Consider the following 22,074-nt stretch of genomic DNA (forward strand, 5'->3'; position numbering starts at 1 on the left):
AAACAGAATCAACTTTAATTTTAATAAATTTTGAAATACTTAAAGAATTGTCATTCACTGATCAATGTGATCTATGAATGCCTGAAAATTTAGTGTGTAAAGATGTTAACACCATGTTGGACTAGCAGACATCAAGCTTTCCCATGGAAATATTAGAAACACTATGTAATTTACATTAACTGTGATATAGGCTCTCCTGTATCAGTCGGTAATCTTTAGAAACCAAGTACACAATTAATAACAACAGGATCCCCAAATAGGTAGTTTTACTGTGTTTTATATCTCACATTGGGAAGAACTGTCTCCCGTACCATGTTGTCTTGGCATGTAGGTGGCATCAACAGTTACCACTTAATTTTTAATTCAAAACAGTTGTAGCAACTGATCTTATAGGTCCCAATATACCAAATATGTGATTTTTATTTCATACATCCATTCTTCCATGAAGCCTAACTTCTTAAATAGCAGTTGGCATTAGCTAGCAAGTTTCCCACAGAATCTTTATGTACCATAGAAGATAAATTTTGTTTTCTTTGCATTTGAATAACTGATTAAATGATGACAAACAGTTTTTTCTCAATGCTTAGAATGTTAACCAGAATTTAATATTTTAGGATAGAATTGAGTACTTTTTAATATACCATTATCTTTTCTGTATTAATTCTTATTTACTATCGCTCAATGTGTTTTTTAAACAAATTTTTATTTTGTATAAAGTGTGTTTGTCTACATGTATGTCTGTGTACCACATGAATGTCTAGTGCTTAGGGAGCTCTGAAGGTGGTATTCATCATTTAGAACTGGAATTACAGAGTGTTGTGAGCCATCATCATGTGTGTGCTCAGAATCTAAGCTAAGTCCTCAGATAAAAAGCAATGACTCTGAACTTCTTGGCCATCTCTCCGCCCCTGTTACTCAATATTTTGTTCTTCATTTAGATACAAAGGGACCTTTAATCTCATTATGGCTTTGTAAATGTTCAGAAATTCTAGGTGTTTTGGGATATGTGGAAAAAATTCAGTGGCAGATGGTTGTATCAAAGAGGAATTTTTACTTTCACTTGCAGTTGAAAAAAATTTGGAAACAAAGTCTGTATCCATGACCAAAAAATAAAATAAAGTTATGAATAACAGATGATAGAGAGAATGATCAGAATCTACTCACTTGTTCCTGAGTTCATGATTTAGATTAATTTGAACACTTAGACTTACACAGGAACTGATCAATTTGAGTACATGGAACACAGTTCTACATTAGACAAATCAATAACATGATAAAACATGATAAATAATTTTAAATGACCAAATGACCACCAAGGTCTTGGTCCTGATCCCTGAGTCACTAAATTTATTCTTTAACATCTGTCAAAACAGATCAACTTGGAAATAGTAAAATTATGAATGGTCACAACCAAAGAGTGAGCTGTCCTCCCATCTAAATGAGTTATTGATGGACTTTTTTTGTATATAATACACGTACACAGGATGCCCATGTACACAGGATGCCCATGTACACAGGAATAATTGCTGTCCTATTAGTTCCTAGATATTAAAAGATTCATCACTATATTGTATACATAAAACTTCACTCATAAATTTAGTTCAGATGTGACACACTTTTAGGCACAAAGGAAGACCTAAGATTTTACAGTATAAAATATGAGAATTTTGATAATTACACAAAGTCTTTATATAATAAAGATCTTTATTTATAGGCATACCAGTTTTTATGTTGTAATTTCATTTAAATTTGCCTCCAAATTTTCCCCATATTCCCAAGGCTCTAAAAAGAGGAGCATTTGGACCTTGAAATTGCCGTCCATTGAGCACAGTAGTTCTTTTTCTGTTCCCAGGGCCTTCAAACAGATATGTGTGTATATAGTACAATGTCCATGTAGATCAACAGGGTGCCAGGATTTAAAACAAAAATATTCAAATCTCCAGAGAGATGGACAGTTGAGGCAGTGTCCTGGAGTCTATCTAAATGACACTCAGAGATTATCACAATCTATATTTACATTAATGAGAGAAGGCTAGGGGAGTTTAAAAAGAACAGGAACATAATTAAAAAGACGGAAAGACACTGAGTTTGTGGTATTGAGTAAGTGAAGTTGAAATAAAGTTAAGGGTATTATTTTCTGCTTGTGATATTCTATTCTATGCCCATAGTGAAAGGTATAGTTTTATCTTTTAAAAACTTATATGCATATATATCCAATTCCCTTTCATTTTTTCAAGTCCTCCATATATGCTTCTCTGGTCTCTTTCATTTCATGTCCTTTTAAAATTAATTATAGCTATACATACATGTATATTTCTAAATACATAAATACATTTCTCTGAGTCTGTAGAAAGTTCCATATATGCTTCAGGGACTGACCATTTGGTACAGCATACCAAGTAGACTGTGTCTCCTGCTCTCAGCTCTCCATAGTTGCTTTAAAAGAGCTGTTCTTAGAGTTAAAATTATAAAATTTTCTTACAATTACTGAAAAGCACACAGGACATAAAGTAACTACACTCCAAACTTTCAGAAATAAAGACTGCTTAAAAATTCCAGCCTTTCCATTTTTTATTACCTATGTCATATAACCATATGACAGTGTGGATGCTAACATATTCCTCGCTCTTTGATAGAGATGCACTAAAAGCCCTAGTCCTTACTTAAACATTCTGTTAATGTGAAATCTGTAGCCTGCACTTACAATTATTTTAAGATATTTTGACAGAAATATTTCAAATTCTATTTAAGTCCTCTAAAATTTACAGCTACAAAGTCCTTCCAAATTCCTCTTCAAGAATCATTTTGAGTAAGGTCACATATTAAATGAAATAGTCTTCTGCATTTTGACTATATTAAAAGATTCTCATAATTGTATAACAGGTGAAAGACATAATGAGTCCTAAGGTTCTGTTTGTACCTTTGGCATATGATTTCCAGCAGTGGTTAATCATTCTACATCTCATCAGTTCACTGCTACACTGTCCTTTTTATTGCACATTGCTCTCACTACACTGTCATGATTCAGCAAAACTCTTACAAGGCAAAATTTATTTGTAAAGAGAAAATTGAAAGAATTTTTTTTCTTTTCAATTTGCAATTTAGCTTCTTAAGAGTCAAAAAATTAAGAAATCAATTGTCATGTTTCTAATACTGTCTCTCTGTGTGTTACTGTGCGCTTAGTGTAAGGCTTATGACTGTTCTAAAAATGTCTGATTGGGCGCCGCGCACCATGCCCCCTGTCTGCGCTCTATGCACTAGAATCCAGTTCGCAAGCTTTGAGCAAGGGGCTGGCTGGAGGTTGAGGAAACACACGCAGAGACAGACTGACACACGGACCTCCAATCGCTGGTACAAAAAGCCCTTCTTTAATGGCACCATGGAGGTTTAAATACACAGCCGTCAATGGCCAAAAGGTGAAAATCCCATCCTCTGATCCTCTAGGCAAAGCACAGCTTTTAGTAACTTCAGTTAGAAGGCTCTAGCAGGGAAGAGCAGCTGAAGGCCAGGACTCAATTAGTCTCAACATCTCCCCCTAAGTTTTTTTTTTTTTTTTTTTTCAGCACCTGCTCTGATCTTTTTTTTTTTTTTTACTTATTTATTTATTTTTATTCTTTTTTAATTAAAATTTCCACCTGCTCCCCATTTCCCATTTCCCTCCCCTCCTCCCAAATATTGCCCTCCCCCCACTTCCCTCCCCCTATCCCCACTCCTCTTCTCCTCCCCCCACTCCATTCCCCCTCCCTCTCGATACTGAAGAGCAGTCCAAATTCCCTGCCCTGCGGGAAGACCAAGGTCCTTCTATCTACGTCCAGAAAGGTGAGCGTCCAAACAGGCTAAGCTCCCACAAAGCCAGTTCATGTATTAGGATCGAAACCTAGTGCCATTGTCCTTGGCTTCTCATCAGTCTTCATTGACCGCCATGCTCAGAGAGTCCAGAATCAACCCATGCTTATTCAGTCCCAGACCAGCTGGCCTTGGTGGGCTCCCAATAAATCAGTTCCACTGTCACAGTGGGTGGGTGCATCCCTCGTGGTCCTGATTTTTTGCTCATGTTCTCCCTCCTTCTGCTCCTCATTTGGACCTTAAGAGCTCAGACCGTTGCTCCAAATTGAGACTCTGTCTCTACCTCGATCCATCGCCAGATGAAGGTTCTAAGGTGATATGCAAGATATTCATCAGTATAGGATAGGGTCATTTCAGGTTCCCTCTCCTTAGTTGCCCAAGGTACCAGCTGGGGACATATTCCTGGACACCTGCGAACCCCTCAAGAGTCAAGTCTCATGCCAACCCTAAGATGGCTCCCTTAGATAGGATATATACTTCGCTGCTCCCGTATCCATCCTTCCTATATCCCAACCATCCCAATCCTCCGAGCTCCTCCCATCCTCCCCTTCTCATATTTCTCATCCCATTTCCCCTTTGCCCCATGCCACCTCACCCGCAAGTTCCCAGTTTTTGCCCTGGAATCTTGTCTACTTCCCCCTCTCCATGCGGATGACTATATGATTTTCTTTGGGTTCACTTTCTTATTTAGCTTCTATAGGATCACACATTATATGCTTAATGTCTTTTATTTTATGGCTAGAAACCGATTATGAGTGAGTACATCCCATGTTCCTCTTTTTGAGTCTGGGATACCTCACTCAGGATAGTGTTTTCTATTTCCATCCATTTGCACGCAAAATTCGAGAAGTCATTGTTTTTTACTGCTGAGTAGTACTCTAATATGTATATATTCCACACTTTCTTCATCCATTCCTCCATTGAAGGGCATCTAGGTTGTTTCCAGGTTTTGGCTATTACAAACAATGCTGCTATGAACATAGTTGAACAGATACTTTTGTTATTTGATGTGGCATCTCTTGGGTATATTCCCAATAGTGGTATTACTGGATCTTGGGGTAGGTTGATCCCAAATTTCCTGAGAAATCGCCACACTGATTTCCAAAGTGGTTGCACAAGTTTGCATTCCCACCAGCAATGAATGAGTGTGCCTCTTTCTCCACAACCTCTCCAGCAAAGGCTATCATTGGTGTTCTTGATTTTAGCCATTCTGACAGGTGTAAGATGGTATCTCAAAGTTGTTTTAATTTGCATTTCCCTTATCGCTAAGGAGGTTGAGCATGACCTTAGGTGTCTTTTGGCCATTTGAATTTCTTCTGTTGAGAATTCTCTGTTCAGATCAGTGCCCCATTTTTTTATTGGGTTCATTAGCATTTTAAAGTTTAGTTTCTTGAGTTCTTTATATATTTTGGTGATCAGACCTTTGTCTGTTGCAGGGTTGGTGAAGATCAGAAGACCTTCCTGTCTTAGGTCATCTCAGAAGAGTAAACCCTTACCCCTCTTTGAAAGATCCCTTCCCTCTTCTGTAGAAGTTGCCTGTCTATGGAGGAGTTTTCATTGTTGGTGCAGTATTTGCAACCAAACCTGGAATACGTTCAAGTTACTGGCCAACAGGCTCAGAAGGACTTGATAAGTGACCATGTGCTGCATTCTCATGGGTTGTCTGATCTTACACAGAATTAAGAGATGAACGCCCATGGCAACAGGCGTTAAGATTGCCAGTTACCACTGGACCCAGCCTCCCATTTGGGCTATGGTATTCTACCAACCCTTTGGCTAAAACAGTTACAATCTGGTGTGTGAACTGTAACATTTCAAGGGCTATTCAAGTAACCATTGAGTTGTTTCACTGCATAAGAGGCATTAGCAATATTAACAGATGTCATACAAATGGAATGATAAAAGTGTGAACAAGATATTTGTTGTATTAGCCATAAGTCCACCTGCTCCTACAATTGGGAAGAGGCTTCATGTGCTGGGGAGATAGCTCAGTGGGTAAAATGCTTGATGATGTGTCAGTATAAGATCTGAGTTTTGGCCAGTGGAATTCATGTAAAACCTGTATGGCAACCTGTGTCTGTGATCCCCATGTCTCTATAGTGGGATAGGAAACAGACATGGGAAAATGAATCCTTGGATGTTTATGGGTGAGCCAGTCTGGCATACTCACTCAGCAGAGAAGAGCAAAAGATCTATCTCAACCAAGGCAAAAGTTAAGGAGCAAGGACTAGCTCTTGAGGTTGTCCTTTATTCCCCCCCATGCTGACACATGTGTGCACCCACAGTTACACACATGTTCATGAATATATTATGCACACTCTGATACAAGCTGTCCTCTCCACATACAAATATAGGACAAGAGTTTCATAGTGATGAAAAAACGCCACCAGGAAAGTAGGGGCTAATGTTTCCTAGTCTAAAAAGAGTAAATTATCCAATAAATACATATATTGCATAATTTGCTATGATTGCAAGATTCTAAAAAGAATCATAATAAAAGATTAGTTTCTTTATCATGATATATTTAGAAATTTTAGTTCACATAAAATAGGCAGAGCATTTCAAACTCAGTGGTACTTGTGGTGGACTACCGCTTTAACCTCAGATCTTCCCATGTTATTGGTTTATCATGAAAACAGTCTTAGATTAAATTATTTATGTTATTATTGTGTTTGGGAAGGAATAAAGAACCAGCATTTGTTTATCTAAAAGAGTGACAGGTGATAAATTTCACATGTCATCTTGTGGATATGTGAAGCGAGAGTAGTGGTGTTGGTGTTGCAAGATCCAAGGGTAATGGATGTAAAGTGGGTGGGGACTCAATTGTTTTGCCCAGTCACCTGCTTCTGGTTCTCAGTTTCTTCACGCTAGAACAAGTCCATGAACAGGAGACAAGGTGGTTAGGGCTTGGTCTGCCTCAGGGTCTGATCACGTCATCACCTATTGAATAGTCTGGGTACCATTTATCCTATTTCAGTTTATTTTCCAGCTTTGCAGAAAAGTACACTTATCCTGTGTTTTACTATTGCTTGTCATCTTTCTGGTTTTGATATTGATTGCAATAGTATGATGGTAAATTCTCTATTTATATGGAGTCAGAAAATATTTCTTTTTTCCAATAAGGTCATATTAAGAGGAATTAATCTTCTAAATGGTAATGAAGATAAGACACATGAGTCGTACTTCATTTTGTGGAGTAGCCCCCAAATCTCTCGCTAGACACTGTAGCTGAGCTAAATGGACTCATATGTGTCTCTCTCAGTGTTGGGTTTCAAGTGGTAAAGTTGGTCCTCAGAAATGACATGACCAAAGTGAAGAGTTATCTAATCTGGGATGAAGTTTTTATTCAACTACTGTACACAGAATAATTAGTTGTGTGATAAAGGGATAATTTAATAGATTTTTAAATTTACAATTTTATTGGATAAAGACATAATATTTGTCTTTCTATCTCCCATTGTCCTTTCTGGTCCCTTCTCTTTAAATAATTTTATCTGATAAAATATGTTATATAACAGGTTCACTTATCTAAAATCAAAATTCTGCATATTAAAGAAAGTAACTATGTTTATCTGAGTTTGGTTTATGTGCTTAATATGGCAATCTCAGTTTCATCTATTTTCCTGCAGGTGGCATACTTTATTCCTTCTTTATGGCCCAATAAAATTCCACTGTGTATATATATCATGTCCTCTTCAATTCATCACTATGGGTGTACAAGTATTTCTGTGGAATGCTGACTCAAGGTAACCACCACTTTTCTTCTGCTGTGGCTGCTGAATCAGGAAAATAACTCTGCGGCATGCCACCAGCAAACAGCAAAAAGCTGTGTTAAACTATCTGTGTGTGTGTGTGTATTTGTTTGTGTGTCTAGAATTCCTTTTTAAGCCCTTTCAGGTTTTACGTGGAGTTAGTTTGCCACGTTGGGCCTCCAAATGTTGTACGAGGAGGGGGGCCCCTAGTTTGTCCTGGCCGCCTGGCTAGCTTACACCCAAAATAACCACACAGAAAATGTATTAATTAAAACACACGTGGCTGTGGCTTACCGGATATTCTAACCGGCATCCATCTCTGGGAGAAAATCCATGGCTTCTCTCACTCTGTCCTTCTTTCTGACAGCATTCAGTTCTGTCTTCTCTGCCTACCTAAGTTCTGCCCTATCAGGCCCGAAGTAGTTTCTTTATTCATTAACAATGAAAGCAAAACATGAATGAAGAACCTTTTACACCAAGCATGTGATATTGAAGGATCACATGCTTGGTCTATTTTTAGTTGTTTATTTTTAATCTCCCTACTGAACTAGAAACGAACTGCAGTAGCTCACAATTGCAATAGTTGTGTATAAGGGTCCCCTGATGCTTGTCAGCAATTTTTTAAATACCCATTTTCCATGGGGTCAGGGGGAGGGAACCTCAGTATAGTTAGAATTTTCATGTCCTTCATGTATAGGGGTGGTAAATATATTTTTTTAAATTTATTGGAAGTTTGTATTTATTCCTTGAAATCTATTTAACCAGTTCAATTTCTCTTTCATTAATTAGATACTGTTTGGTATTTAATTTAATGAACTTTTAAATTTTCTGCATATGAATTGTCTATCAGATGTATACTTGGGGAAGATTTTTCTCCTACTCTGTTAGCCACCCCTTTACTCTGTCAGTTATCTCCCTTGCTATGAAGAACTTTTTAAATTTCTTCCAATTCCATTTGTCTGTTCTTACCTCATTTTCTAGGCTCTTTGAGTCCTTGAGCCCTTACATTAGTTACTTACTGAAAAGCTTCCCTATGGTTTCTCTATGTAGCAAGTATTAAGGATCTCCTGGAGTGCTGGCTTAGTGGTCATAAATTTAATTTGTACTGGTCTTTGAATATTTTGTTTTCTCTTGGTTAGGCATTATTTGTTTCAAAGACTGAAATAGGGGCTGGAGAGATGGCTCAGAGGGTAAGAGCATTGCCTGCTCTTCCAGAGTTCCTGAGTTCAATTCCCAGCAACCACATGGTGGCTCACAACCATCTGTAATGAGGTCTGGTGCCTCTTCTGGCCCGCAGGCATACACACAGACAGAATATTGTATACATAACAAATAAATAAATTAATTAATTAATAAGATTGAAATAGTTCTCATACTCCTCTGAATTTACAGTTTCTTCACGTAGGTCTGATGGTTATTCATGTTATTCTGATGGTTTTGCCTATAATAGTGAAGTGGCAGCTTTCAGTTGCTGCTTTTACATTTGATGTCTTGGCATCTCAATTACAGTGTGTCATGGTCAGATTCTTGCCTGTTTATGTCTACTGGAGATTTATATGTCTCTTGTGCTCGAATGTTCTAGATTTGAATAATTTTCTTTTATCACTTCATTGAGTAGATTTTCTGTGCTTTTATTGCTGGTCTCAGCTCCTTCTGTCTAATGGAGTCTTAGTTTTGTTCTCTTAATTTCTGGAATGTTATGATCACTCTTGTTTCTCTTCTTCATTTGTATCTGAATGTAGCATTTTTACAACTTTGTCTTCAATCTCTGATATTCCATTTTAAGCTTAATATTACCCGTTTTTGTGGATTTTGACTGTGTATTTTATTTTATTAAGACATTTCAATTTGCTTTTTATTCTCAAAGATTGTTTCCTCCCGGAATTTATCCATATTACTGATAGATATTTTTTCTTTGTTCGCAGTTCAATAATTTCATTATTTTTGGATTCATCAGTGGAGGTCTTATAATGTTTTGGGGGTACCATGTTGTCTTTTGCTTTTGTTTTGGTGTTTGTTCCTGTGTTTCTGTGTGTTGAATATTTTGTTTTCTTAGGACATCTTTTTAATGATCAGTCTGCCTTAAGAACTTAATCCTTACTAACATTATGAGCATAAAAATCAAGCTACTGTAACGAAATAACACTAACTAAACACAATACAGAAACACTGAAAACCAACTAAAGACTATACCATCAAATACAATGGTTATGGAATACAAAAATAGAAAAAACATAAGGGATTAAAATTACTTAGAGTAAAAGTATATGCAGTAAATCAATGGAATAAGTGAAAATGTACAAAAAAGAGAAATAGAAATGTTAGTTACTGTTTAATAAAGGAAAGATAAAAGATTATAGAAGAATATCATAAGGATGTTGCCCAAAGGGTGAGAGATATATAACTGATCAACAAAAGTGTGTAAGAAAAATAAATAAACCTAAGGAGAATGAAAATAAAAACATAAACATTCTTTTTAAAAACAAAATAAATTAAAATACTACTAATATATTGTAAGAGGATAAAGAGAGGAATAAATTAGAAAAGACAAAGCGTTAGTGCTCTTTCTGACCCCTCTAAATTTGTATTTGGCTGGGTGGAGGGGTGGGGATCACTTTAAGCTGGACGGTCTTGCTTGTCCTACCAGGTAGATTTTGTTTTTCAGCCAGCTAAGTGTGACATGCGTACCAGTACTTTTCCACTTCTTTTCTTTGTGGATGAGGAGCTGCTTCTCTTGGCTTCACTTAACATTGCAGCATGGGGCCTGGCAAATTCTTTCCTATTCACTGGATTCCCTAGCTTGTACACTTCAGGAAAGACTAATATTCTAGGTAGGAGTTTCTCCCATTTGCCCTGGGAGTTAAAAAGCAAACAGCACTGACATCTGTATATAGAGATCACTATACACTTTCAAACACACTCAGCCATTGACATGCTGCAGGAGGGATGAGGGGAAGAAGTCAAATGCTTTGCTGGTGCTTCATAGTTCTCAGTCCCATTGATAGTGCACCTCAACTGACATGGGTGGCTGCAGAGGCTGGCCACCTGGTGATGTGAGGCTTGGGTTTATAACATGCTTAGATAAGGTGATGTAATCGGCATCTAGCTACTGAGGATGAAGTTGATTTCTAACCATGACCTTCAGAGTCTGAGCCAAACCTTCCACTTGAATTTTTCAGTGAATAACATCAGGATTGCCTCCTCTTTGTGACTATCTCCTTTTCCATCTCACCAAGGCTCCAGGTTTTTTGAGGAGAGATTGTTCACTGTTATTAGGTCACCAGCATGGGTCAATATTAAACAACAGATTCACTGTCATAATGTTTGCTGACCAAAATCACCACATCAGAGAAGTTACATCTTACCAGAATGCACGACTGGATTCAAGGCTTTCAGGAGTTGTGAGCTTACCCTTCAGCAAGACTGTCCATCTCTTTTCTCTGACAAGGAGGCTTAGCTAAGTCTTATGCATTCTCTATCATTAGGAATTTGCTACAGCAAATGAGAACCTACAGCAGTGAGTGCCTTACCTTCTGACTTCCTGTGGGTACCATATCAGTCTGCCTGTGTTTCTTAGGTGTCCTATTACCCTATCACTTGCTATGTGACTGTCAATGTCTTTCCAATCTTTCTCCTTTGGAAGACAGTATAAACTTCTATAAACTTCAATGTCACACTCTCCTTATTCCCATGTCATATGTAGTGACTTCTGAGTTACTGTTTTAGATAGGGAGTTTCAGACTTTGACATTAATATCCTAGATATACTATTTCTTTTTAAAGAATGGATGAAACTGACATCTACATAGCATCTGTAATAGTCTGGCTCATAAATATGAGTTTATATAAATATACGTATCTAGGAAACTACCAAAAGTCAAAATTTCAATTGGAGACACAGTTGCAAATCTAAAGATTTTCATGTATTATTTGTAGAATAATATTAGAATATTTTGACTTAAAATATCAAATTTAATTTAGTTTTTGCTTATTTATCTGAATATCAAAATCTAAATAAGATAAATGAATGGTTTGAAGAAGAAATAGCATATATTATAATGCTATTTATATTTTGATATACTATATTTGGTGTTTAATATCTCATGCTAATTATATTTAATATGCAATATTAATATAATATGTAAAATAACATGTTCATGATTTTATATCATATATCTCAAATCTTATAAAATTCTCAATAATACAGAAATTTAACATTTTTGAGCGATGGGTGGCTTATAAAGAAGATAGCAGATAGGAGGACAATTATATGTGTTAGGTTGTTTGTAATCAAAAGGTTATTCATATATTTTTTCTATTCATTGTATTCAAAGCAAAATGACATTCTTAGAAATTGATCTATTTATACCAAAGTTGTTAAAACAGAACCTCAAGTTTAAAATAGTTATGTTCTACTATAATAGATGTTTAACATTTTTTGTTAAAAATTTCCCATGTTTAAAATGGTTAAGGGCATTTAAATTTCTGTTTGGGCTGAAACCTTTTTAATGCCTATTTTTGTAGCTCTGTTTAAATGGAGCCATTATACAAGTGGGTTGCACTTGGTATGAGACAAAGAAAACTTATTAGTGGTCATTGATGCTGTTTTAAAGAGAAGCTTCTAAGAAATGTAAAATTTCAAAGATTTTAAATTTAGTTCCAAAATAAATAAATGAATAACTGGATGAACAAATAAACACCTTTGCATAGTTATGGTGTACACTTTAACCAATTCTTTGTATACTTTTTGTAGTCTATGATTCAAGAATGCAAAACTTGAAAGTTTTTGAGTGGTGTCATCCACCTAAAATTGTTAGGAATCACTTTTCAAGGCGCACATGTCTGTTTTATCCAGCACCACTATCTGAGTGTCCCAGCTGGGTTCTGAGTTGTCCCAGCTGAAATGACCACTCCCATGGTGCGCAGTATGTACAACTATGTACTGCAGTCAAGATGTGGTGCCTTTGGGTTCAATTCCTCCTGAAAGATGTTCTATTACATCATAACTCTTTCTCCTGGGGACCATTTTGTCTTTTGACTGTCCTGTAAGTACAGCCTTTTTTTCTCCAAATACAAAATTCCTATGGGTAATCTAATTTCTTGAGCTCTGTTGTTTCAATAGTCTGATAGACCAGGAAGGACAAAAGCATCTTTGTAGAATATCCTAGGGTTTTCGAGCCTGTAATAATAGCTCATTGTTTTTTTGTGTTGTGTGATCAAGTAGAAGCTTCATCATAGCAGAAAGCTTTGAAAATTAAACACACATAAGCTCAGGCATGAGGTTACCTCTGGGAAGGACTGGCCCATGCCTGCACCCACAAACAGAACATAAATTACAATAGATGATAGAAGCTGAGTCATCTTAAGTTGGCATTTTCGGGGGAGCATACACAGTGAACTTTTCTATTTTATGGGTAATTAAAATCCTACACATATTTTTGAACCTTCTATATCTTAGGTGGAAACCCTAGGGAAATGGGGTCCTGAGAAAGGCAGCCCTCTTTCCTAAAAGGGCCCACCCTGGAGGAGGGAGGGCAAGTGTTCTAAGGAGAGGACAAATAAAAGTCCCTGCCTGCCAGTTGCCAGGCTCTGCTGCTGAGCTCAGCCTGCTCTTATTCTAAAGAGAGTTCTTACTTCCTTGGCCTCTAAAATGAAACTCTTGGCTGCTCTCTGGGCTGTGTGTTCTTCACTTTGGAATGCAGAATAAACAAGACTGAAGCTAGAATTGAGACCAGGGAGAACTGGAGACCTGCTGCAGGACATCTGGTGCTCAATACAGGTCCACTTTCTTTAGCTTAAAGGGCAGAGAAAGGCATTCTCCTCCTTCCAACACCCTCTGCTTCGGCTTGGCCCATACATCGTTTCACTTCTTTCCTAGCTCCTAAGAGTAATGAAAATTTTTCCTCTTGTTACTTTTTCTGCTCTAAGAATCATACAGCTTAAGTGGCTCTTCTCTCTCCTCCCCCTCTTCTCTGTCACTGCTTGTATCCCTCCCTGGTTTAATTGCCACCTCCACGCAGCCTGTTGGTTTCATTCTTTTCTTTGACACAAAAGACCTGAAAAGGCAGCTGTTTCTAGCTTGTTGCATGTGTGAGCATTATCAGAAACTTGGAATGGTCAAGAACCTTGTCTTGTGCTGTTTCCTACTTTATTGCCGAGATGAAACCCTTTTGCTTGCTCTAATATGTTCTTGAAAGACAATGGAGTCCCCTGGGCCGATTATTCTGAAGTGGCACTTGGCTGTCTGGGGAAGGTGCAAGACTTTAAGGATGAGTTTAGAGGATCTTTGTTCTGAGAATCCTTGTTGTTTTAACCAAGCAGCCTTCTTTTCTTATGACACCCTCGAATAGCCTTGGAAAACATGAAGACTTTTGACAGGGAGTGACCCTAAAACACCCTCATCCCTTTTATGGGGATCCTTGCCCCTACTGCTGGGATTCTTTGGTTGTCTTTTAAAAATATTTTTTAAATTATTATTACTATTGTTGCTATATTATGTGTGGGTTTGCATGTACATAATGTTTGTGAGGTACATATGCCATGGCATTCATTGAGAGGTATAAATATAGTTCTGCAAATTGGTTGTCTGCTCCCACCTTTATGTAAGTTTTGAGGTTCAATCTTATGTCTTCGGACTTGCAAAGAAAGTGCCTTTACAGACAAAGCCACCTCACAGATCCAAAGAAACTGTTTTTGTTTTTGTTTTTTGCATTGACAGGCAAAAATGTTTTCTTTGCATTTGCATTTTTAATTGAACTTAGGGCCCTATACATATGAGGCATGCCGTATGCCACTGAGTCATTTCCAAGCTTGTGTGCCTTCTTCAAAAAGCCTATATGAAGTCCTTACCCATAAACAAAGCAGGGACTCTCTCTGACTCTGTTGTTTGCTCACTGGCTGCAGCTATGTTTTCAGGAAATCAGCAAGTTTAAATAAACACCAGTTTTAATTGAAAACGGGCCACAATTATCTGGGAGAAACTCCTTGATTATAGATAGAGCTTAGGATCGAACTGGGCTAGTGTATGTGTGGGGACAGCTCAATAATGAAGGGGAAGAGTTGAGAATGGTGGGCATCTGGAAAGGGTGACCCAGAGTTTGGTCATTGTTCAATCTCTAGATGAAAATTCCATGGTGATACCTAAAGAAAAGCATGCCTGCCCCCTGGAGACTAGACTATTAAGAAACACATGTCTGCCCCCTGGAGACTAGATGATGCATAGGAAATATGAGGGACACTTCATCTGAAAGGCTGCTTCCCTTTTTGATTCATGTTCCCTCTATTGGGGAATCAGGATCATCTCCATCTCATCAGATGCGCCCCCCCCCCTTGGACACTCAAAAGGAGGCAACTTATTTTCTTTTGCATTACTGCCTGGCTTGCCTAAGAACTGGGGTGGAAAGACTTGATCTCTAATGTGAGTCTAAATCCAGAATCCTTGCTACAGTTATTGACATGCTCTTTAGCGACGACAAATACAATGAGATCCCTTATGGTTAAGCCTTTCATGTTAATTACATCACTGTCCCATTTGATCTACTTTGAAAATGAAAAAGAAAAAAGGGGAAAGTTTCCTTTGTCCACACGTGCGCAGTTAAAGGATAACTCTGACTTCTGCAAAGACTGCAAATTACATCCCACTTCCAATCATTTATTCATGTGAGCTCGTCTGTTTTAGCACTTGCAGACTTGATATTGATTCAAAAATTCTGTGTGGAATGAAATTTAGTACAATCTGATCTTTTGCAATATGGAAATCATTAAACTATTTGAAATTTTAAAAAGGCAGGTGGTAAGCCTTCAACGTCGAATCTATTCTCAGGCAGTTTTTCCTTATTTAGAGTGAGAGAGGTGGTCACTCTGAGGGGGAAAGGCCTGTTTTTTTTTAATTGATTGTCACTGCCCATTTTCAATGTTAGGGAAAGTCTTTGTGAGTTAGTACTAGGGTAAGGGTCCTGGGTGCAGCCTGTTCTCACTTAGGGCAAGTCTTCTGTGCAGTAGGCGCTAGTGATTTCTCTTTCCTGCATTGGTCCCTTATGAAAAAGAAACCATTTGCAATCTTCCACAGTCCTTCACTGGAACAGACACATTTTGTGTCTCAAACCACAATTACAAGGTTAGCATACACACAGCTTTGGCTCTGTGTGTTTTCTTTCATGCCTTTTCTTGTTTGATAGTTCACTGTTTGAGGTCCTTGGAAGTTCGTATCATAGCCTGGCCTTGCCAGAATCCAACATTCTGAAACCCTCAGAATCATATGAGACCAAGAAAAATTATGTAAAATAAAAATTTTAAATTATACAAGCAGAGATTAAATCTGCCTAGCAGTTAGCACAATCAGGAATCTTAATAGTTTAAGAACATGTGGGCCAGTATTATGGGTTACTTTAAACTATGAAAATAATTTGGATTCAGTTCCCTTTGAGTAAGTTGATATATTTGTTTATGTTACTATTTCAAGGTAAGAAAGGGAATTAGACAGAAAAGACTTCGTAATTAGGAAGGAGAGACTATAAAGTATGATGTAAGTTACAAAGATTTGTGGAGGAGGGATTTCCAGAAGGCATGTATATGATAAGTAAAGGTTACTAAAATCTCTAAGGCCAGAATTCAGTGCACTGATATAAAGCCTGGGCTTAGCTCAGTGTCAAAGTATCTGGTTTGTATCATTCATAAAGGTTGGGTTAGAGAAAAATTTATGTTTTATCAAGATAATTATATTTTCTGCTTTATTTGTTAAAAATCTGTTCTCATCTAAACTTTGCCTGCCACAGAAAAGTTAGCAATAAAAAAAATCATCTGTCACTGCACAAGATGGAGAAAACTTTCCTTGTGGATGCTGAAAGCCCAAGTTTGCAGGCTTACTCAACGAGAATGGGAGGTCTAGAAGGATAGCTAGTGTTTTGAACCTTATATTCCCAAGTTAGCCAGAACACAGAGGGAAAAGGAACCCTTCTGAATGTTTGGCTTCTCTGGTAAGTCACCTGTCCTTGTAATTGGAGAGGCCTTAGAATTTCCAACTACTGAACTCTAAGCTGCACATAGACTACACGTACAGTCAAAGAAAAGAGGGTATTCTCTGAGCTTTTATGTTAAGCTGTATGGTCAGCAAGAAACTTCCCCATTCCTTCAGATAGCACACTTGATAGAGGAAAGTATAAACAATTAAAGGTCTCTAGGAAATTCCATGACTCTTTAAGGAGATAATTATTTGACCTCTCATATGTTCTTAAATGCTCCACAGTGCATAAAACAAAATAATGCTATCTGCTACAACTAAGATTCTTATTTGGTCTAGTTGACCCAGGGAACCCCTGTGCTCCCAAACACATATAAAGACATATAAAAAGCAGGTGACTGGTTTTGGCTAGTATAAAAGGGACAGTGTTCAAAAGGCTGTCAAACTCCAAGGAATTAGTGACTGAACCTACAGCTCAGGACAAAGGCTTATGTTTCAGAAAGACTCAGAATGAGAAGGGGAGAACCACACTGAAGCAATAAACCAATTACCCACTGTGCTTTCTCTTCTAAGGGCACCAAGGTTCAGGTAAGCAAATCTGTGGACTATGCTCCACAGCTCCTGCTACTGAAATTATCCTTCTGGGAGGTGTCTTAATGACACATTCACTCTCCCCTTTGACCTCCTCAGATAAACCCTGTCTTGACTCCCATAAAAGTATTTCCAAAGGTTTTTCTAACATTGTTTAAACAGGTTTGGCCCTAGTTAGCCTCTCATTTACTATGATATTAAACATTTTGACTCCTTGCTCCTCCTTTAATGGGTAATCAAATTTGTTTGTTTCATGAACCCACAGATTACTTTTCAAATAGTTATGCAAAAAGTAGTGCTGCACCTTTTCTGGACCAGATCCAGACACATCACAGCTTGCTTGTACCAAATGATCTAATTCTTCCTTAGAATTTTCAAGTAAAAAAAAAAATTGCATGTTTCTTATACCAACAATCTCCCACAATATTCACAGTTTGATTTTTGTCTTGTGTCTCTGGTTCTTGTTCACTTAGCATCTTTGTACAACTGATATCTTTAAGGCTCAACACCCAAAAACTTTAACTGATAGCCAAGTGATGCTAATCTTTGACCCCTATCTTGATCCTATTGCACGTAATGGCTCTGTGGGAGCCCAGGTAGTTTGGATGCTCACCTTAATAGACCTGGATGGAGGTGGGTGGTCCTTGGACCTCCCACAGGGCAGAGAAACCTGCTTGCTCTTTGGGCTGAGGAGGGAGGAAGACTTGATGGGGGGAGGGGGGAATGGGAGGTGGTGGCGGGGAAGAGGCAGAAATCTTTAATAATTAAATAAATTAATTAAAAAAAAAGAGTCTCTGAACCTCATTCCTTGGAGGACTCTGTGATCTCTTATCCAGATGTTCCTTATAACAATGCCCTCACCCAGGAAGAACTAGCCAGACAAGCTGCTTCCTCTCTTCCCTGAAATACTTCAAAAGTCTATTGTTGAATAGGAAGTAAACTGACCAATGGTCTCTCCACATCAGGATATAGAGAGCAATCGGTTATCCTTGAGCCTTAGGAAGAGGAGCCATGTTGTAGACATGTCAGTTGGGACCTAACTCCAAAAATGTACATTTTGATTAGTTGTGAAATTCTGAAAAGACCTATGCCTGCTGCCAAGAGACGTTTCCTTGATGAGGAAAAACTGAGGATTATACTTGTCTTTGAATCTAAAAACAGATATTTAAAATGTTGTTAGGCTTATAATGACTTAGGCTTTTCTCCAAAATCCATGGCTCCACTAGTCCTGGGTAGTTGGCTAGGTTTCTGGTTCCAGGACTGTTTTCCCCACTGCTGATTGGGTTTTAAGTCCAATTAGTTAGTTGTTTGTTACCACCAAAGTATGTATTCCACCAATGCACACTTATTGGATCATTGTAGGGGTCATTTTAATTGCAACAACTCACAGCCTTGAAAGGTTGGGCAGATGGTGTAGGTGGATGAAATAGGATATGATAATATTTGGTAGTGTTGATTCTCACTGGGCCAGTTTCAAAGACCCACAACCAGGTCATACAGAACAACATGCAGGAGTGGTTGACTCTGCCTGGATAATCTCAAATTGTCCTCAGGAATTTTCTCACAAGGGAGTATGTACCCAGTGCTGTTACTTTTTTTATTTTCAACTTTGGTATTATTTAAACTCTATTCCTTGCTTCTTAGACTGGAATTTAGGTAAAATCTAAGAGAAACAGTCTTTTTTTCCTAAAAGTGCCCGCGATGAAGAGATAACGGAGAGGAGAGCATGCCTGTAAGAAGCAAGGCCACTGCTGCCAAGCTTGGTGTGCTCTTATCTTGAAGTTTATTCTTGTTTCATTGTTTGCTAAAATTCAGTGCTAGCCTGCTGGCTCAATTGGTATGATGTATTTGATATCGTCTCTTTCAGGGGAACAAGAACTAAGAGTGCTGCTGACTTGAGACTAGCGGAGACTTGCGACATCCATAACCATAAGAGAATAGGTTTCTATGTAGAAAGCACCTAGTAATTGTTCACTTAACCACTGCAATAGCTTGCAGTAATTTTTAGAGTTTAAAGAGAAATTTTACTAAAAGAAATTACAACTGTATAATGATTCACTACAAAATTATCTTTTATATTTCTGAATGGAACCAAATGACCTGTGAAATAGTGCTTTAAATTTCCTACTCCTCCTTTGTCTGTTGGTTAATTGTTAAATGGGTAATGTCACTGGTTAACCATTATTCAGGTAGGAGTATTGTTTAATCATTAAATGGAGAGTAACCCAGCCTACCCATTAGAGGGCGTGGGCTTCTGGTTATCCATTAGCCAGAAGGTTGACATAAGGCCCTTGCATATTCACTGTTTCACAAAGGCTGCAGGAGAATCAGAACCTGCTTAGTCAGAAGAGTCATAAGCAATGAGTTCCAACCAGCAGCGTGTGAAGCTAAATGATGGCCACTTCATTCCAGCACTGGGGTTTGGCACATACAAGCCCGAAGAGGTAAGAACTATGGTGCTGGTGGAGGGTTCAGGAGAAAACAGCCTAAGGGAGGATGGGGGAGATAAAACTGTCAAGTCACCCATTCCCATGGGACTCTGTGGAACTCACAGAGTTTTGTTTCCCTAGACTAGAGCTATATTCCATATGAGAAAGAAGATAGTTTGGCTTTGCCCTGTGTCAGGGTCTAATTATATGATCATTTGTCAATGGTTTAGTGTGTCTTGGCTTTGTAGAAGAAATCAAAGTCACCAGTCTGGAACACTGTTAGTTTTCTTGATTTGATGCTGATTGGAAGGAGGGAAGGTTCCTCTTTTTAGCTCTATATTCTAGGGTATTTCCCCCATACCCCCAAAATGCCAGACTTAAAAAAAAATAGCATGTGGAATATTTGTGTAGATGAGAAACAAAATGAAAGTCCTAGGAAGACGGCAATTCTGTTGTGGGAGTGGTCAGTATTTCACAGCAAATGCTGCACCTGAGTTAAGTAAAACATCCAATGCAACACTCTCCACTGTGGGCACTGGGTGGACATTGCAACATCATGATGGTGAAAATGGCAGGTGTGAAACGCTGGTCTTTGCTAATGTACATTAGGTTTTTAACATAGTGGTCCAGAAGGTGCTCTGAAATGAAGTGAGCAAAAATGACAGTTTACAAACCTGGAAGGAATTTCATGTTTTAAAATCTTTGATCATTCGATTTTAAGATAAGTGAATTAGTTTTTAAACTTTGAACTCATGCATTTCTTATCTGTAATTTTTACAGGAATATGTATGGCATGCCAATGGCCATATTGTCTGGCCTACACCTTATCATGTTAGAAATATCCAAAGGGCAAGACTGAAGAAATATGATAGAACTTAATTACTTTGTATGGTAAAATTGCCAAAAGAAAAGGAAGGCAATGGGGCAGGAGGTATCTTCAGTGGTTTATGAGCATTTATTTATTTATTTATTTATTGCTCTTCGGGGACCAGGATTTTATTCCCAGCAGGTACACGGCAGTTCACAATCATCAGTAACTCAAGTTCTAGTGATCTGACAAACTTTTCTGTCCTCCACAGACACTGCATGTATACGGTGCACAGACATATATGCAGGCAAAATATTCTCACAGAAAATTAATCTAAAACAACATTTTAAAAAAAGAAAGAGGCCACGATCACTATAAAAGTCTCAGCCTGAGTAGCCCTGTAGCTTGATCACTTCTACAGGCCTCAGGGTTCAATGCTTAGAGCCACCATCTCATTTACTATACCATCATCATGAAAAGAATTTCTTTTTCCTGTTTTTTTTTTTTTTTTTTTTTAAATTTGTTCTGAGACAGGGTCTTACTGTGAAGCTCTGGGCCTGGGATTTGCTATGTAGACCAGGCAGACCTTGAACTTGAACTCACTGCTTCAGCAGTGCTGGGATTAAAGATGTTGTGTGCCATGTCTAACTCTGATGTTTTTAAATAAATGCAAAAGTAGTTTGATGCGCCATGATCCTCTATCCTTTAACATATGGATGTTGTGGCAGAGTAAGCAATAATCTTAAATTTAAGTCTGGTTATATTTTCATTAAACAATGTAACTTTTGTATTAAGGTCTGATAACCTAACATAAACAATCCCTCACAAATTAGGAACAGATTTCTATACAGATGAGATTTTCCATGTATTGTCACAATTTGATGCAGAAAAAAAAAAAAAAACCTCAGTATTTCCTAGGAGTCTTCACTGGGGGAAGACTCATGATGCTGGACTGAATTCGTATCTCTTCTCTGTTTTGTTCCAAATACCTTTCTCCTGTGTTTATTGTACTTGTGACCCCACTAAATTATAACAGGGCTATTTCTATATACTCAGTTGTGTAAGCATTTCTAGAGTAATCACTGAATTTGAGGTCTACTTGAGGTCCTCTGATGCAAATACTTGATCATTATTGCATGGGTATGAAGGAGTTATGGGATGTGAAATTCTCATTATTATCCAGGAAGAACCCAGTGAAAGTAAGTTGAAACCTATTACCTCAAATGCTCAACTATCCTAAGACATGGGGGAAAGGCTCCTGAAATCACCTCTGTGCCTGTGATCTCCACAGTTACTGTTTGTGGATAATGTTAAGTCTTACAGGAGGTGAAATTTCAGTGGTCAAGAAACCAGTCTTTTGTAAAGTAGCATGAGAATGACCTAGGAATATAAAATTCCTCCTTTTTGTCCACTACATCCATTTCAAGCCCTCTCTTATATGCCTTTAAATTCTGCTTTTGTTTACTCTTTAGGTTCCTGAAAATAAGCCACTGGAGGCTATAAATTTAGCTCTAGATGCTGGGTTCCGCCACATTGATACTGCTTATGTGTATCAAACAGAAAAGGATGTAGGGCAGGCTATTCGAAGCAAGATTGCAGCTGGCCTTTTGAAGAGAGAGGACATATTCCTCACTACAAAGGTATTGTGTGTGTAGTTCTCAGATGCACAGATGAACTGAAATGTGATGTA

At 37.9% G+C, this 22,074-nt stretch overlaps 1 protein-coding gene across 6 annotated transcripts in view; it reads left to right on the top strand.

Annotated features, from left to right (window-relative positions):
* Positions 1 to 22,074, top strand: part of LOC130885468 (aldo-keto reductase family 1 member C13-like) — a 288,678-nt gene that overhangs the window by 255,524 nt on the left and 11,080 nt on the right. Inside the window, exons 1-4 of one of the 6 annotated variants that reach the window (XM_057786958.1) lie at positions 13,246 to 13,376; positions 15,666 to 15,713; positions 19,463 to 19,591; positions 21,857 to 22,024. In XM_057786958.1, the coding sequence (XP_057642941.1) occupies positions 19,508 to 19,591; positions 21,857 to 22,024 (252 nt within the window). In that variant the 5' untranslated portion in view covers positions 13,246 to 13,376; positions 15,666 to 15,713; positions 19,463 to 19,507. Of the gene's footprint in view, positions 1 to 13,245; positions 13,377 to 15,665; positions 15,714 to 17,055; positions 17,145 to 19,462; positions 19,592 to 21,856; positions 22,025 to 22,074 lie in introns of those variants that run through there. The other 5 variants (XM_057786959.1, XM_057786961.1, XM_057786962.1 and 2 more) reach the window with 5 other exon arrangements.

Source organism: Chionomys nivalis, chromosome 13 (assembly GCF_950005125.1).
Source record: "Chionomys nivalis chromosome 13, mChiNiv1.1, whole genome shotgun sequence".
In the NCBI taxonomy this organism is placed as follows: domain Eukaryota; kingdom Metazoa; phylum Chordata; class Mammalia; order Rodentia; family Cricetidae; genus Chionomys; species Chionomys nivalis.